Consider the following 19,614-nt stretch of genomic DNA (forward strand, 5'->3'; position numbering starts at 1 on the left):
TGCTTCATTTCCCAACATCATTTACTGAACAATTAACTTGGAAAAACACTCATTTTGATCCCTACCTCACAACAATGTAATTCCACCTAGAATATGCAAAGATTTACATACAGAAAAATAAACACTATGTACATTCAAGAAGAGAATGGGATGAATATTTTTAAACTCTTGGAATGGAAAGAGCTTTCTTACATGTAACAACATTTAAGATGGTTTTAGAAAAGGCAGAAGAACCAGAGATCAAATTGCCAACATCTCCTGGGTTATCAAAAAAGCAAGAGAGCTCCAGAAAAACATCTATTTCTGATTTATTGACTATGCCAAAGCCTTTGACTGTGTGGATAACAATCAACTGTGGAAAATTCTGAAAAAGATGGGAATACCAGCCCACCCAACCTGCCTCTTGAGAAATCTGTATGCAGGTCAGGAAGCAACAGTTAGAACTGGACCTGGAACAACAGACTGTTTCCAAATAGGAAAGGAGTACATCAAGGCTGTATTTTGTCACCCTGCTTATTTAACTTATATACAGAGTACATCATGAGAAACGCTGGACTGGAAGAAACACAAGCTGGAATCAAGATTGCCGGGAGAAATATCAATAACCTCAGATGTGCTGATGACACCACCCTTATGGCAGAAAGTGAAGAGGAACTAAAAAGCTTCTTGATGAAAGTGAAAGAGGAGAGTGAAAAAGTGGGCTTAAAGCTCAACTTTCAGAAAATGAAGATCATGGCATCCGGTCCCATCACTTCATGGGAAATAGATGGGGAAACAGTGGAAACAGTGTCAGACTTTATTTTTGGGGCTCCAAAATCACTGCAGATGGTGATTGCAGCCATGAAATTAAAAGACACTTACTCCTTGGAAGAAAAGTGATGACCAACCTAGATAGCATATTCAAAAGCAGAGACACTCCTTTGCCGACTAAGGTCCGTCTAGTCAAGGCTATGGTTTTTCCTGTGGTCATGTATGGATGTGAGAGTTGCACTGTGAAGAAGGCTGAGTGCCGAAGAATTGATGCTTTTGAACTGTGGTGTTGGAGAAGACTCTTGAGAGTCCCTTGGACTGCAAGGAGATCCAACCAGTCCATTCTGAAGGAGATCAGCCCTGGGATTTCTTTGGAAGGAATGATGCTAAAGCTGAAACTCCAGTACTTTGGCCACCTCATGCGAAGAGTTGACTCATTGCAAAAGACTAATGCTGGGAGGGATTGGGGGCAGGAGGAGAAGGGGACGACCGAGGATGAGATGGCTGGATGGCATCACTGACTCGATGGATGTGAGTCTGAGTGAACTCTGGGAGTTGGTGATGGACAGGGAGGCCTGGCGTACTGCGATTCATGGGGTCGCAAAGAGTCGGACATGACTGAGCGACTGAACTGAACTGAACTGAAAATGACATCAAAGTCTTACAGACAGAATCAATCTGGCAATAAATTGAGTCAGAGATAGGGAACACAGGCGGAAACACAACTTCCCAGAATAAAAAGGAACATGACCTTATAGCAGTTTGTGAAAAAATAATGAAAGGTAGGTGTGAAAACAATGGCAATATTTATTGTATGGAAGAATGAATAAAGAACAAAGAAACAAACAGGAAGTATCTAATATGATGAAAGATAGCTTTGCCAAATAAGACCTGAGTTAACAGAACAAAAGCACAGACAGAATTGTTAAAAACCCATAAAGTAATGTGTCCAAGTTACATAGCTAACTAGTGGTGGAACTGTACTTTGAATCCAGACCTGCCTTATTCCCATGTTTATATTCCTCTGATTTCCACATATGTGTCAATCAGCCATCAGAAAGAAATCTTTATACATGCAATGCAATACCTTGAAATGAATCCTAAATCAGAAAGGGGACATTATTGGAAAAACTGGTAATATTCCAATAGAATCTGGAACTTAGTAGTAACATATCAGTGTTAATGTCTCAGTTTTGATCATTATCCTATAGTCACCTAAGTATTAACACTAGAAAGCTGGTTGAAGGGTCTGTAGGTGTGCAACATCATGGAAGTCTAAAATTATTCCAAAATAAATAGTGTGTTAAAAAATAAAAGCAAACTCTCAAAAATGATGCCTTTGTTACTACCTTAAAACTCGTAAGGAGAAAGATTTATTGCATAGTCAAATTTTTAAAAGGGCATGTTTTACATTATAACAAGTTCACAGGTTTGCTTCAATTATTAGAGGTTCACTGATGATTTTAAAAACAATTATCACCCTTGATTATACTATTTTTTGAAAATACAACTTACGTAACTTTTTTCATAACATTTTTCCTTTCATGTGATAAAACACAGAATACTGTAAGTATTATTCTTTAAAAATGTAAGGTGATCTGGCTGTAAAGAACTGTCTTCATTTCTGCTACAAAAGTGACAGAAGTTCTGGACTTGTAACAGCAAGAATTAAATTTAGAGGATTAATAGAACTGCCTGGTTTTAGGAGCTGTCAGATACTGAGAGAATCAGGACTTCAGAAATAAATGAATCCTAGGAGCGGAAAAGCTGAAGCATATAATTAAGTCGAAAACTTAGAGGGGGTTGACTGGGTACGGAGAGGGGGGAAATAGTGAGAAAAAGTGAAATAAAGAACATTAATAAAAATCAGGGCTCAGGTGTCTTTAAAGCATCGAGATGTGATAAACTATGGAAAGGGGGAAATATCACATGAATAGTAGTAAATCAGATTGGATAAGGGCACTCACTCAAAGCCTGCCAACGGGTCCCATCACTCAGGGCATGAACCGGGGATCTCTGGGAATGCTCAGGATGTACCCCTCTGCCTCCATCACTTCTCTGATTCCTGTTCTACCATCAGCCTCTCCCTCACTGTCCTCTAGCCACCCTGCTCCTCCATGCTGTTCCTCAGGCAATCCAGGCCTTTGTACTTGCTCACCTCCCCACTAGGAACATTCTCCCCCAGCAGATACCATTACGGTTCACTCCTTTTCCTCCTCAAATGTTGCTCACACGCTAACTTTTCAGTGATACACTACTAAGAACACTCATACTGATCCTCTGGCATGCTACGTTCCTCTACCCTGATGTTTTTTCATAGCAGCTTCTACCATCTATCAGTAATTCCATCAAACTGCTGTTCTCCAACCACTAGAATGTATGCTCTCAGATATGTACCTATTTGCTTGTTTTCCCACCAATACTTCCCCAGTGCCTATATAGAGCTGGGTAGGATAAGGGTTAGGTGCTCCATAACTTATTGGCTACATCAATCAATACATAAATGTGATTTTTCAATAATATTATATAAATAAGAGTAATAAATCACAGGTAATTTCTCCAAAGTTGCCTTTTGAGCAATCAGAGTGATCTTTTATTTGTTGGGCTCCAAAACCACTGCAGATGGTGACTAAAGCCTTAAAATTAAAAGACGCTTGCTCCTTGGAAGAAAAGCTATGACCAAATCTAGATAGGATATTAAAAAGCACAGACATTACTTTGCCAACAAAGGCCCGGCTAGTCAAAGCTATGATTTTTCCAGTAGTCATGTATGGATGTGAGAGTTGGATTATAAAGAAAGTTGAGCACCGAAGAACTGATGCTTTTGAACTGTGGTGTTGGAGAAGACTCTTGAGAGTCCCTCAGACTGCAAGGAGATCAAACCAATCAATTCTAAAGGAAATCAGTCCTGAATATTCATTGGATGGACTGATGCTGAAGCTCCAATACTTTGGCCACCTGATACGAAGAACTGACTCACTAGAAAAAACCCTGATACTGGGATAGATTGAAGGCAGGAGGAGAAGGGGATGACAGAGGATGAGATGGTTGGATGGCATCACCGACTCAGTGGACATGAGTCTGAGTAAGCTCCAGGAGTTGGTCATGGACAGGGAAGCATGGCGTGCTGCAGTCCATGGGGTCGCAAAGAGTCAGACACAACTGAGTGACTGAACTGAACTGATTCTCTGGGTATTTCCTACACTGAACAATAATCTCTATAATGTTTTAAAAGGGGGCTTCGTTTTAAAAAAAAAAAACTAGACAGTTATCTGAGATGATTTCAACCCAGGTTCATCCACTGTCAGATTCAGAAAGATAAATTATTTAGGGGTCTGATCTTATGAGCTTAAATAATATACCAGAAAAACCTTCTCATTATAAAAACATCACATGAGCAAATGCTCATTCACATGATTCACTAAGCTAACGGAATCGCACAATCCCAACCTCCTCATTTTAAAGATAAAGAAACAGTCCTAGAAAAGCTGTCACTGCTTCACCTTCACTTTGAACATAGCTGAAGAAGTGCTGAACAGCAGCCAGCATGAACAAAGATGGAAGTATTACAGAATGACCTAGCTGAGAAACAGTGTGCAATGCAGCGTAAGTCCAGATTGAACATTTTCAACTCACCATGTAACTAAACTTCCATTTTCTCCAACTTATTCCTGTATCATTGTTCAGAGATCATATTGTTTGAACAGTCAAGATTCTCTTTGCCTTGAGATCACTAGCAGAGCAAGCAATGTGATCACCTCCCTAAGTATGTTCAAGGGCCACCAAAACTTCCAGAACCCACTGAACATTCAGCCTCTTTTTCCAGACCTTTGCTGCCCTCTGGAGAGAAATTCAAGGCCAGCTTATTTTATAAGTTTCTTACTTTTTTCAGCAAATGAATTGCCAATTAACTCTCATGAAATCAAATGGAAGCAGCTTTCAGGGTTTAAAAATGTGTGGCTTCTCTCTTTTTAAAAAACCATTGGCTGAGAAATTGAACACATGCCACTGTTTTGCTATCAGTGGGGGGAAAAAGTCTGGTGTCAGATTTCTCTTCTCAGAGGTAAGAGCAGCAGTTAATCCACACAAGTCCATTTTCCAGGTCCCCCGACAGTCGTCTCTGATTATAGAAGGACACACAGGCAGATACTTTGGCAAGGAAGTCTATAAAATGAAGTTGCCTGGACCAAAACACCTATATTGATTTTTAGTACAATTCAAAACACAAGGAAACATCAGTTTCCTAAGTAGCACATACTGAAATGGACAGGGAAAATACACCGCAAACAGCTCAGAGAAAGAAGAGGGTAATAGACAATTACATTAGCAAACATCTGAGTGTTCTTTTGTTTTGTTTCTGAGGTTTTTGTTTTTTTTGTTGTGTTGTTGTTGTTCAGGTTTGTAGAACTGAGAGGCTTGAATTAAATTGCACTCTCCTTATCTGAGAATCTGAGATTGATCCTTTAGGGGCACTGTGCTCCCAGCTGGAAGTCTAGGCATCTAATAAACCTTCAGGAAATAATGCCGACAAACTTTTGAACATTTTAACATCCTCCTTTGAGCCCTCAAAGAGTTATTTTTCCCACTTAATATTTCCTGCTCTCTCAGCAAATGGCAGATCTATTTAAACTGCATTATAAACATATTATTTACCAATGTAGCATTCAGTTTGCTGCAAGCAAATATTTTCCTTTGAAATCCTTAGTGAGACAAAATGCCTTTCAAGCCAGAGACCTCTGGAAGGGAGGTTGGGAATTGGGACAGACCATCCAGGACTTACCATGGCCCCCTCATTTCTTCTCTGGGCAACTTCTCTCTGCAGTCGGGCCACAGCCAACTTCTCCCTGGAAAAGCAAAAGTACATGATTAGCTGACCATCCTTCTCAGGGCAGAGGGACACTGGCATGGCTTTGAAACATCCTTTTGCCGTCTCCAGGAAAACCCCCTCCTTGGTTTAGCTCACTTCCTCCACTAAACTTTCTATAAATATTTAAAGTGATTGGTCACAAGTGCATTGTTTTCACTGTGTGTCATGAAAGAGATATTTTGCCTTGGATTTTTGTAATAGCCAAATAAATGCTATATCCCAACTCAAAGCTTCCCTTTAACTTCATGAGCATATATCACTTATAAATGTTCCATAGCTAAAATATTTCAGTTTTCCTTTCTGTATCAACTCTGCTCATAAATAGTTTTAATTATTTTTATTTCTTTTGTTGCCCTATGTAGATAATTGAATTTGAAAAGCAAACAAAATGTAACCTGGTACCATTCTTGAAATAAAAACAGAAAATCCTTGGCAGGCTTGATACATAACAGGAATAGTGCTGGCCATTTTACCTGATTTCATATGAGACTGACAACAACTCTATAATATTAATAGGCTTTATTATCTCCATTTCATACATATAGAAATGAGGCTAAGAGGCTAAATAATATATGAAGCCCCCAGCTGGTAAATAGTAATATCACAACCAAATTTTAGGTTTTCCTTAGTTCAAAACCTACTTAAAAATTCTGCATATCATTTTTCAGGATCTAGGAAATATGAAAATGTGAAATTGAAAATCAGATTATTTAAGTATTTTTTAATTCACAACAGGGAACTGCTTCTAAGAGCTTTGTATCCTTTATAATTGGAATTCTGATTTCACTGAGTCACTAAAATTTTAAAAACACTTTTTTAAGGTGACAGATATCTTCATTTTGGCCAACTTTTCAATTATTCTTAAAAAGTTGATAGATGAAGTAGGGGTAATGAACTCTTCCAGTAATTCTCAAGTCTTAGCTCTAGCAAGGATCTTCCCTGAAATCCTCTGCTGCCTTCAATTTGAAAGCTATTTCAGCCCTCTGCTTTCCCTCTACACAGGATCAGCTACATGCAAGCAGCAAGGAAGCAACCTGAATCCAAGATCAGGGTGAGGATTTCTCCTTCTCTAACCATTTATATATTTGAAATGCTCAAGACTGTCAAGAAGCCATGCATTTTAGTTTGGTTATGGGCTTCCCTGGTGGCTCATTTGGTAAAGAATCTGCCTACAATATGGGAGACCCAGGTTCAATACCTGGGTTGGAAGATCCCCTGCAGAAAGGAATGGCTACCCACTCCAGTTTTCTTGCCTGTAGAATTCCATAGACAGAGGAGCCTGGCAGGAGATAGTCCATGGGATCGCAAAAGAATCAGACACAGCTAGCAACTAACACTTCTGCTTTCACACAAAGTAGACTGACTTTGTAGTAGGAATATTTCTCTCTCTGAATTAACATCTTAAGACACAAACTAGAAGGAGGAAACATAGAATCAGGAGACTTTTGAGGGATAAAGTTTTAGGAGCCAAGGGCAGGACCTGTGCTTATAATCTGTGAGATGGCAACAAAGTAGGTGGGAAGAAGCCAGAAAGAGATGGGGTCATGTGTCCCTTTTTGAGGTTAGCCAGGCAAAGAGCCCATACATGTTTTCTGATCCAAGTCCAGAAGAGCAGGAGCAGAGAACTGAAACAAGACTATGACAGATTTCTGGTTTAATAAGAAAATTAAACACTTGGTAAGTATTCATGAGCACAAAAGAATGGAGATTACATTAGTAGTCTATGACTCAGTAAGTCCACTCTGAGGTATAAACCCAACAGAAATGTATATATATGTTTACTAAAACACATTGTACTATATTTTTCATAGAAAGACTACTCATAACACCATTAAACTGAAAATGCGCACACCCATTAACAGTAGAATGGATAAACCTGAACACAGTTACACATTAAAATATCATAAAGTACTAAGAAGGAATAATCAAGACTTCAGTGAAATAATAATGGGTGAAAGAAGAAAATATAGATGAATATACACCTAATTTATTTCATTTATTGAAGTTCAAAGATGGCATAACTCTGCTTGATAAAGTAAGAAAAAGAAATTAAAGATACAATTATCAAATTTGGTTTTGCTGTTTAGTCGCTGAGTAGTGTCTCACTCTTTGCAAACCATGGACTATAGCATGCCAGGCTCCTCTGTCCTCCATTATCTGCTGGAGTTTGCTCAAATTCCTAGCCATTGATTTGGTGATACTATTTAACCATCTCATGTTTTGTTGCCCCCTTCTCCTTTTCCTTTCGTTCTTTCCCAGCATCAGGGTCCTTTCCAATGAGTCAGGCTCTTTGCATCAGGTGGACAAAGTACTGGAGCTTCAGCAATAGTCCTTCCAATGAATATTTAGCATTGACTTCCTTTAGGATTGACTTGTTTGATCTCACTGTTGCCCAAGGGACTCTCAAGAGTCTTCTCCAGCACCACAATTAGAAAGCATCAATTCTTTAGCACTCAGCCTTCTTTATGGTCCAACTCTCACATCCATGCTTGACTACTGGAAAAAACATAGCTTTGACTGTATGGGTATTTGTTGGCAAATGATGCCTCTGCTTTATAATACACTGTCTAGGTTCATCACGGCTTTCTTTCTAAGGAGCAAGCATCTTTTAATTTCATGGTTGCGGTCACCATCCTCAGTGATTTCAGAGTCCAAGAAAATAAAATCTGTCACTGCTTCCATTTCTTTTCCACTTTTATCAAATAGGAAGAGGTAAAAACTGTCTGTATTCACAAACAATATAATGTTCCAAACAGAAAATCCCAAGGAATTTACAAAACAATACAAAATTTAGTGAAGTCACAGTGACACAGTGAATATAGAGTACAGTGATAGTGATACACAGTGATACAAGTGAATATACAAAAATCAGTTGTGTTTTTATGTACAAGCATCACACAATTGGACAAATTTAAATAATTTATAATAAGATGAAATACTTAGGGAATAAATGTAATAAAAGACTGCTACACTATAAAACACTGTGTACAGCACTTAAAGGAGATGACACACACCTCATTCATGTGATACAAAAACTTAATATCACACAAAAAATTTTTACCAAAATAATCAATAAATTATTTCTCACTGGAATATATAACACCATGAAACTAAATAAAGAGAACCCAGAAACTACTCTGATGCTTATGATGATAATTAAGTTATTATATCAGTACCTGAACTCATTGCTTTCTCTTTGTACTGAATACAGAAACATTTAACTTCTAGTCTACACTCTAATCTATATTGTATTATATTTCCATTGATTGTTACTTTAGTATATCTTTTCCTCTAAATGAGAAAACCTTCCTAAGTGATCAATGCAAAGAAATACAGAAAAACAATATAATGGGAAAGACTAGAGATCTCTTCAAGAAAATTAGAGATACCAAGGGAACATTTCATACAAAGATGGGCACAATAAAGGACAGAAATGGTATGGACCTAACAGAAGCAGAGGATATTAAGAAGAGGTGGCAAGAATACACAGAAGAACTGTATAAAAAAGAGCTTAATGACCCAGATAACCACGTTGGTATGACCACTCAGCTAGAGTCAGGCATCCTGGAGTGAGAAGTCAAGTGGGCCTTAGAAGCATCACTATGAACAAATTTAGTGGAGGTGATGGAATTTCAGCTGAGTTATTTCAAATTATAAAAGACAATGCTATGAAAGTGCTGCACTCAATATGCCAGCAAATTTGGAACACAGCAGTGGCTACAGGAATGGAAAAGGACAGTTTTCATTCCAACCCCGAAGAAAGGCAATGCCAAAGAATGCTCAAACTACTGCATGATTGCACTCATCTCACACGCTAGCAAAGTAATGCTCAAAATTCTCCAAGCCAGGCTTCAACAATACTTGAACCGAGAACTTCCAGATGTTCAAGCTGGATTTAGAAAAGGCAGAGGAACCAGAGATCAAATTGCCAACATCCATTGGATCATCAAAAAAGCAAGAGAGTTCCACAAAAACATCTATTTCTTCTTTATTGACTATGCTAAAGCTTTTGACTGTGTAGATCACAACAAACTGTGGAAAATTCTTCAAGAGGTGGGAATACCAGACCACCTAACCTGCCTCCTGAGAAATCTGTATGCACATCAAGAAGCAACAGTTAGGACTGAACACGGAAAACTGGACTGGCTGCAAACTGGGAAAGAAGTATGTTAAGGCTGTATCCTGTCACCCTGCTTACTTCACTTATATGCAGAGTACCTCATGCGAAATGCTGGGCTGGATGAAACACAAGCTGGAATCAAGATTGCCAAGAGAAACATCAACAACCTCAGACATGCAGATGATACCACCCTTATGCCAGAAATTGAAGAGGAACTAAAGAGCCTCTTGATGAAAGTGAAAGAGGAGAGTGAAAAAGCTGGCTTAAAACTCAACATTCAGAAAACGAAGATCATGGCATTTGGTCCCATCATTTCATGACAAATAGATGGAGAAACAATGGAAACAGTGACAGACTTTATTTCTTAGGCTCCAAAATCACTGCAGATGGTGATTGCAGCCCTGAAATTAAAAGATGCTTGCTTCCTGGAAGAAAAGCTATGACTAACCTATATAGCATATTCAAAAGCAGAGACATTACGTTGCCAACAAAGGTCCGTCTAGTTAAGGCTATGGTTTTTCCTGTGGTCATGTATAGACTTGAGAGTTGGACTGTCAAGAAGGCTGAGCACCAAAGAATTGATGCTTTTGAACTGTGGTGTTGGAGAAGACTCTGGAGAGTCCCTTGGACTGCAAGGAGATCCAACCTGTCCATTCTAAAGGAGATCAGCCCTGGGTGTTCATTGGAAGAACTGATGCTAAAGCTGAAACTCCAGTACTTTGGCCACCTCATGTGAAGAGTTGACTCATTGGAAAAGACCCTGACGCTGGGAGGGATTGGGGGCAGGAGGAGAAGGGGACGACAGAGGATGAGATGGCTGGATGGCATCACCGACTTGATGGATGTGAGTTTAAGTGAACTCCGGGAGTTGATGGACAGGGAGGCCTGGCGTGCTGCAATTCATGGGGTCGCAAAGAGTTGGACACAACTGAGAGACTGAACTGAACTGAACTGAACCTCGACAGCATATTAAAAAGCAGAGACATTACTTTACCGAGAAAGCTCTGTCTAGTCAAAGCTATGGTTTTTTCCAGTAGACACGTATAGATGTGAGAGTTGGACCATAAAGAAAGATCAACACCAAAAAATTGATGCTTTTGAACTGTGGAGTTGGAGAAGACTCTTGAGAGTCCCTTGGACTGCAAGGAGATCAAACCAGTCAATCCTAAAGAAAATCAGTCCTGAATATTCATTGGAAGGACTGATGTTGAAGCTCCAGTACTTTGACTACTGATGAGAACTGACTCATTGGAAAAGACCCTGATGCTGGAAAAGATGGAGGCAGGAGGAGAAGGAGACTACAGAGGATGAGATGGTTGGATGGCACCACTGACTCAATGGACATGAGTCTGAGCAAGCTCTGGGAGTTACTGATGGACACGAAAGCCTGGTGTGCTGCAGTCTACTGTGCCACAGAGTTGAACATGATTTGGCAAGTGAACAACATGTGAAGACATATGCCCACTTTCAAACAGCCATGTGGAATTGTGTGATGCAAACATAGAGAATCTCCAAGTAGTCTGAGTCACAGGAAAGACAATTCCCATCCCTAGCCCTGCTCCCTGGTTGCCTTCACTTACAAGTTGGAAACTCACTTTAGTCTAGTTTATGGGAACTACTTTCATTCAAAGCAGCCTGGTGGTGAAGGAGAATTTTCATGAAAAACAAATACAAGTGCCTCTTTGGGCCCATGCTCTGTAATGCTCTAAATCATTTGTTTAGGAAAGACAATATATATAACGTTTTAGAACAAATATTACTAATAAAAGCCCAGTGTCTTCTATGGGGTGGACTGGCAAGACTAGTGGCAGCTAAATCAAACTACAGCAAGGGAACCCCAATTTTATGTTCTAGGAGCTATCTCATGTAGTAGGGCTCTGAATCATATTTCCATATAGTAAGGCTCTGAATCATATTTCCTTTGAAAAGAGGGTTTCAAGGCTAAAACTCACCAAAAAGGGTCTTCAGGTTCCATATTTTTGTATTCCCTAAATCTTTCAAGCTTTTGGTATTTCATGTATGTAGACTTTATGTCAGCAGGAGTTGTTCCCAGCAGAAATTGTATTTTTTGTGTGTATGAAAGAAGGATTGTCTTTTTTTTTAATTAAAATTAAGAAACTAATGGAGTTGTTGAATGGGTGAAATGATCTATGATACAATTCTTAGGATTTCTAGATGTTAATATTTCTGGGCTCAAATTATGAACTTAGAGTATTAAAACTTAAATTGTTTTTTTTTTTTTAACTGTACTCTCATTTGCCCTTGGTGTAGCTGCCCCTTGGCAAGCCATATCTTCAAATTCCCATAGTCTCAGTATATGTATGGAACCAACTGGGACCAGCATCTTTTTCATGTAAATTCAGGGTTCTTAAAAACAGCTTTGTATAAGAAATAAGAATCCTTAACTTGCAGGCTACCCAAGGCAAATTAAACCCACTCCCAAATACTCTGGTTCCTGTTTGAAGGCCTTAGCTTATCTGCTAAAAATTGACAACTGTGCTTTTGCAATGCATCTCTGTTTTGTTTTATGTTTGTGGCAAAGCTAGTAACCCATTATGAAGAGGATATTGACTTTATGATTGCAAGACAAATGTCCAGAGATATTTTATCAAGAGCTGTGGCCCCTTATTTATAGAACAGGGATAAAAGAAGGATATAAAAAATAAACAAACAATAAAACAAAAGAGATCACAACACTCACTTGTCCTTCAGTTAAATGCAAAGAGAACTTTTCTTTCCAAGAAGGATGAAACAGAGCTACATTTTTATTCAAGTTTATACCCAAATACTGAATTAGTCCCAGGTTTCTAAATCCTTCATTGCAGCCCCAGACAATCTCATCTAAAGACTGTAACAAACAACAACAAAATTATTTACATGAACCATGAACCTTCAGAATACTACTGATACACTTGCAAGTTAAGCCACAGAAAGATTGTCTACAATGATATCAATATCAACAGGATGTTGGCATTTGTAAAATCCAGAAAAGACCTGCAAGGTTTGGATGTTTAGAAAAATGTTCCCCAAAGAGACAGCAGCTTGCAAAGCGGGACTATATTCAGTTTTTGATGTGTGGAGACCTCAAACTTCAGGGCACCGAACAGCCATCTGTTGCAGCAGTGGGGCAGGCAGCCCTGTCAGTGGTGTTCTGCTGCCATTTGCAAGGAAGCCCTATCCATCCTGAATGCGCAGGAATGATGCCGCTGTCCAGGCTTGCTCTCCACCACGCAGATGGTACCCCTGTGACGCTGCCCTGAAGGAAGGGGCAGCACTGGCTGATATTCAGTGTGAGTGTGCAGAATTACTTCTACTTATTGTAAGTCTCATCACACCCAAACTGCCTATATACACAGCACATCTGAAAGGTGCAGATCGAAATGTACATCCAGCAAGCTATCAATACAGTAAAGCACTCTGTATTTTCACCAAATTGCCAGCTAATCTGTGTTATTTCCATTGGACTCTTCTAGAAAAATAAAGTGTAACAACTAAGCATGTTCACATATGTATTTTAAAAACAGTATTACTGAGCAGCTTACAAACCTAAAGTCCATTTCCTTAACTGTAGGAAAGATTCTATGATATTTAAGAATCTTCTAATATCCCACCAAACTGTACCCTCATGTTCATTTTGGTTGTGAGGATAAACTCCTATATTTTAAAGTATTTAAACTCAGTTATTTTATGTATTATATAATATATATATCTATCCCTATTTTAATTTACTTGGAATGTTCTGCTGATTATATATAGCAATCCAATGATGGAAATACTAATTCATTCGGCACACATTTAATGTGAGTTTACTCTAGGCCTGGCCTGATATTAGGCACTGGGAAATAGAGAGCTCAGGGTATGACAAAGAGCACACCTAGGCACACATGTGTCATAAGGTGCATGAGCATAACATGAGTGCTGGGTATTAAAAAAGTGTTGCTTACTTAAAAGTTGGTTTTTAAAATAAAAAAGGTAATGATTTTTTCAAAAAATAGAATTTAGCTGCCTTTAAACGAATAGGTGCTTTCTCCTATTTCTAAGAAAATTATTTTCCAAATTTCATGGTTTAGCAGCAAGTCATATAGAAAAACAGGTCTCTTTCCACAAGTATTTTAGTTATTAAGAATGTCTATTACAGATCTTGATTGCACTATTAAATTCCTTAAGTTTTTCAGGTGATGGTACTGGACTTCAGTTCCAAGTTTTGCCAAGGAGACAATGATGCTATCCAGGTTTTTGGTTTTGTTTTTGTTTTTGTTTTTTTCAGAGAAACTCAATTGACTTCTTCAGCCTTTTCCATTCCAATATACCATATCACAATTATAAAAAATAATATTAAGTTAATATTTATTGAAAAGTTAGTATGTCAAGCACAGTTCTAAATACATAAAATATTGCAACTTCAATCCCATGAGTTAGGTATTACTATCATCAACAGGACACACAGCAATGATTCTCAAAATTTTTTAGAAACTTTTTACACTCTGAAAAAAATCTGAGGACTCCAAAGTGCTTTAATTTATGTAGGTTATACCTACCAGTGTTTCCCATATTCAAAATTAAAACAGGCTTTAAATATATATTATTTTATAGTATAATATGTATACTACATATACTAATCTATTTGAAAAAATAATTTCATTATAAACAACAAGTAATTATAAAATACAACTATATACAAAACTAAAATTAATAAAAAGAATGGCAGTGTTTTATAGTTTTGCTAATGCCTTCCATGTCTGCCTAACAAAAAACGACATCTGGATTCCCATAACTAGTTCTGTATTCAGGATGTTGCAGTGTTATACACTGAGTAGCCTCTGGCAAACCACTATACACCCATGAGAGTGAAAAAGACAAATGACATATCAGTATTCTTATAAACAGTTTTGCACTCTGAATTCTTAAAAAAGTTGTAGGGCCCCTGGAGCCCCCCGGGTCCACAGTCTGAGTGCTCTTGATGCACAGTGACACCTGCCTTCCCTAGGCAAACCTGAGGCTCAAGTAGTCTGGAAAACATGCCCACTGTGCCCTTGCTGTTAAGTTCAAATACAACCACACAGGTATTTCTATATTTGTAAAATAGCAATGAATATTTATGTAGCTAATATCTCATTTGCTAGAACTTGTGCCTCTGTATTTACCATCAGCTAGAAAATACTGCCTCTACTGCTAGAAAAGGAATCACCAATTGAAACAGGCTGGACCTGAGACCCTTTGCAAAAAGGCTTGCTGGAAAAACATCTCCTCCAGCAACAAAATACAAAGAAACTATAAGGGACTGAAAATAACTGGGTGCATGTGCAACTGAAGCAAATCATGGACAACAAGATACAAAGAGACCAAAAAACCCAACTGCCACTTCTGAGGAGCAGGGAGCAAAAGCAGGTCACTGCATGCCCCCTGAACATACCACCACCAAAGCAGTGGGTAAACCACCTAAGCCACCCCTCCGCTGGACTCCTGGACACACCTCTACCTTCACCAAATATAAGGAACCAGCTTACCTCCCGGATCTGGGAGTGAGTGAGGAAGAGAACCTGTTGCTTCTCCAAGCTCTGGCCCCCATAACGCCTTGCCTGAATTTCCTGTCTGACCTCTGATCAATTTCTATTGATTAAGGAGGTCAAGAACCCTTGTCAGGGTCACAATAATGTGAGAAATAATGAGGGTCTTTAAGGATAAAACTTTCTTGACTATTTGAAGGGCAATCAATAGGAAAATTTCTGATCAAACTTTTCAAGGACATACTGAATTCCAAGAACTATGAATCTACATTTCTGGCAGAGTAGAAGAAAAATACTAATGATATTCCCCATATAAACCTAAGTTCAGGCACACATTTTGTTTCAGTTAACAATCCCCACCCCCATTTTTTCCCTACAAAGATCTCACCAAGTGCCCAAAGGGAAATGAGATAAATGATTCCTATCATTTATACCTTGGGGCAGAAAGTCACACTCTAAATTCTTCAAGAAAAGTTTCAATAAGTTATCCACCTTCCCATTTCTGAATGGGCCCCATGGATAAGAGCATGTGTATGTGAGAGAGAGGAGAGCAGGTCTGCTCCCCCAGGAGGCCCAGAACCATTCTCTGCACACACAGGCATCCTAGGGAGGTGTCGGCCAGAGAGGCAGGACAATACCGAGTGCCAGGTGCGCCTGTGGAGTGGGCAGATGGGGAGATCAGTGGCAACAAGCCCTGAGTAATGGTTAAATTAATTAGCCTTCCAAAACAGATCATTTAATTACTCATCCACTTGGATATTCAGAGCAAGAGACTTAAAGAGAAACTTTGAGAGCTATAACCCAGATGAAAGAAATGTCTGTACAACTCAAAAATCACCCTCTTATTTCATATTTCAGAGGACTCAATTAAAATCCACAATCCATAAAATGCAGTAAGTTGAGAGTGGTTCTAAATTGGTGACCTTAAATGATCTGGGGCAGCAAAACTTAAGGCAGCATACACACCCACTGACTTTGAGAGACAGGCAGTGTAGTAACAGTGTGCTGTGCTAATTAACCAAATTTCCTTTCTACCAAAAAAAAAAAATTAACACAAACTTTTTAGAGAATTCAGTATATTGAAATACAGAGATCATAAGTAAAAACAAATGCACACTCATTTGCCTGATTCCTGAAGGTCTATCCACATGCTTTTCCTCATGGTGTTTTCTGAAGTGCTATCTGTTAGAGACCAAATGACGGGCTCTAGGACCTGAGTCATGTTTACCAGAAAGAGACAGGATATGCGCTCATCCTGTCTGGCCAATCATGTAACACCAGCTACTCCTGTAACTGAGACAAAGAACTGCCTGTATGTAAGCCGCCATACTCCTTTGTTCGGGGCTCTTGTCGGATTCCCTTGTGTGGGATGAGACTTGGGCCCTAGCGCACTAGAGATAAACTCCCTTCTTGCCCTTGCATTACCGTGGTGGACTTGCTCTCTCTCTTGGTCGGTTCGGAGATACGGGCTCGGAGCATAACATTATCAATGTTTTTTTTTTTCCAATTTTCTAAATTTCTTGAGAATTTTCTAAAAGTTCTCTAAATAAGACGTCACATAACAGATACATGTATATGTACTACTGAATCACTTTACCTGAAGCTAACACAACACTGTTAATCAACTTTAATATAAAGATTAAAATAAACTATTCTACAATGAACGTTCTTCCACTCTCAAAAATGGTGTCTCAAATGATACCCGCGTGTTCATTTAGTGAACATCCATACAGCCACTTGCTCCACCTACTGTATCCTAATTGCTTACCAGTTTCTCACCTCTCCTGGGTGTTAAGACCCAGGCAAGTAGGACTTCACCGTCTTTGTGTGTCAGAGGCACAGACACATCCTCAATGAATGAAAGATCATGCTTCAGGGCAAAGACAACCAATGGACTTGAGGCAAGACCACAAGCTGTCTTCTGGGTATCTGAATCTGTACTGATTATCAGAAGTTAGTCTCACACCCCAGCGCTTAACAAAATGTGCCAATAGTAAATCCTACTTCTACCAACACACTTGCAGAACTCTGCTCATTTTAGATGAACCATGTACTCTTGTAAGCAAATAAATAAACTAGTGAAGAAATATTTCTGGGGTTTCTCTTCCATATTTCTAATACTTAGAATTATTAGCTTTCACTAGAAGAATACATGCTTTCATCCCAACATGTTTTATAAACACAGGGTCTACTAACTTTATTGAACACAACACTGAGTTAAAACAACCCCATTTTCTTCTCTTCTTTTTGTGGGGCAGAAGAAAATCCCAAAGGTCTTCTACCAAATGTGTATCTAAAATACATATTACAACAAAAAACTCCTCCCTTTTAATACAGGAAATTTGAGTCTTAACTCTTGCTGTAATTTCTTTCTTGAATGTTAAGCAAAGTTTAAGGACTTTAAAAAATATCTTCTTGAGACACATTTTATGAGTCATTGAAGGGCTGTTTAATTTTTTAAACTTAACTGTCACTTCTAAAAAACCTAGATTTCTGAATGAGAATTCCTTAGGCTTCTAAGTTTTCTAAGAAATGTGAAATTTTGTATGTTCTCATATTCTGCACCCATAGGTCTTCCTTTAATATTAAAATTCCACTAAAAAAGATACATCTAGGTTTGTTTTATGCCTGTCAATCAAGGAAAACAATGGAAAAACAATAGAACTTCATTAATAATGTTTCATTTTCTTCCATCAATTTTCAGTTCAGTTCAGTCGCTCAGTTGTGTCCGACTCTGCGACCCCATGAATCGCAGGACGCCAGGCCTCCCTGTCCATCACCAACTCCTGGAATTTACTCATACTCATGTCCATCGAGTTGGTGATGCCATCCAGCCATCTCACCCTCTGTCGTCCCCTTCTCCTCCTGCCCCCAATCCCTCCTAGCATCAGAGTCTTTTCCAATGAGTCAACTCTTCACATGAGGTGGCCAAAGTATTGGAGTTTCAGCTTTAGCGTCAGTCCTTCCAATGAACACCCAGGGCTGATCTCCTTTAGAATGGACAGGTCTCCTTGCAGTCCAAGGGACTCTCCAGAGTCTTCTCCAACACCACAGTTCAAAAGCATCAATTCTTCGGCGCTCAGCTTTCACAATCCAACTCTCACATCCATACATGACCACTGGAATTTTAGTAACATTCAAAAGGAAGGAGCTACAGTGTCATTTAATATGTAAAGAGAATTCTTAAAGAAAACACATGTTAACTGTCTCCTAAGGAGCATTACATACCTGTGGGTATGTGAGACAAAAGCCTTTATATGACAATTCATTTGGTTTTCATGGCTTTAAATTATCAATAGCCCTGAAATCTCATTCTGTCTCTATTTTCATGAAGGTCTCAAGACAGTATCTGTGAGTAGATTCAAGCCATCTGTCTAGACCAAGACAAAGGCTTTTGAGTTCCTATGGGAATTAAATTAAAGGAGATAATGAAGAAAGCCATGGTAAGACTGCAACACAGAACACAGTTTATCCTCTAAGTACTCCTTCTTCACTTGTGAAATGAGCTGCACATCCAAGGTGAATTTGGCTCAATAACGTGGTGGCCACTTAGAATGGATTAGCAATGCCATAAATTTGTCCCACAAATATTGTCCTGCCTAGTGTTTTGGATGGGACTTCCCAGGTAGTTCAGTGGTAGAGAATCCACATGCCAAAGCAGGAGATGCAGAAGACCCAAGTTCAATACCTGAGTTGGGAAGATACCCTGGAGGAGGAAATGGCAACCTGCTCCAATATTCTTGCCTGGAAAATCCCATGGACAGAGAAGCCTGGTAGGCTACAGTCTATGGGGTTGCAAAGATTTGGACACGACTGAGCAACTAAGCACACACATACTATGCTGGAAGCACTTGGCTAGTCTCAGATACAATGACAAGTAAGGCTTAATCCCTGTAGTCAGGAAGCATCATGTCTCAGAAAACAGGGCCTATAGCCAGTGTTATGAGTTAAACTGTGTCCCCCTAAAAATTTGAATGACTTTGTATGTTGGAAGTCCCAGCTCCCAGTACCTCAGAATGTGACCTTATTGGAGGCAGTGTTTTTACAGAGGTAGTCAAGTTAAAACATAGTCATTAGAGTGAGCCCTAATCCAATATGACTGGAGTCCTTTAAAAAGGGGGGTAAATTTGAAAATGGGTATAAACAGAGAGTATACCATGTGATGACAAAGAAAGAGATTGTGAAGATTCTTCTGTAAATCGAAGAACTACCAGAAAACCAGAAGCTAGGCAAAGGGCATGGAACAGATACCCTCAGAGGAAGCAACTGTGCCAACACCTTGATCTTCTATCTGTAGCCTCCAGTACCATGAAACAAAACATTTCTGTTATTTAAGCCAGTGAGTGTGTGGTACTTTGTTAGGGCAGCCC

General features: G+C 39.0%; 1 protein-coding gene across 1 annotated transcript in view; it reads right to left on the reverse strand.

The window, feature by feature from the left end:
• The window catches only part of NCKAP5 (NCK associated protein 5), a 1,037,899-nt gene that overhangs the window by 606,045 nt on the left and 412,240 nt on the right, over nucleotides 1-19,614 (reverse strand). The window contains exon 4 of the mRNA XM_005676205.3: nucleotides 5,531-5,594. Within this exon, the coding sequence (XP_005676262.2) occupies nucleotides 5,531-5,594 (64 nt within the window). The remainder of the gene's footprint in view (nucleotides 1-5,530; nucleotides 5,595-19,614) is intronic.

Source organism: Capra hircus, chromosome 2 (assembly GCF_001704415.2).
Source record: "Capra hircus breed San Clemente chromosome 2, ASM170441v1, whole genome shotgun sequence".
NCBI classification, from domain to species: domain Eukaryota; kingdom Metazoa; phylum Chordata; class Mammalia; order Artiodactyla; family Bovidae; genus Capra; species Capra hircus.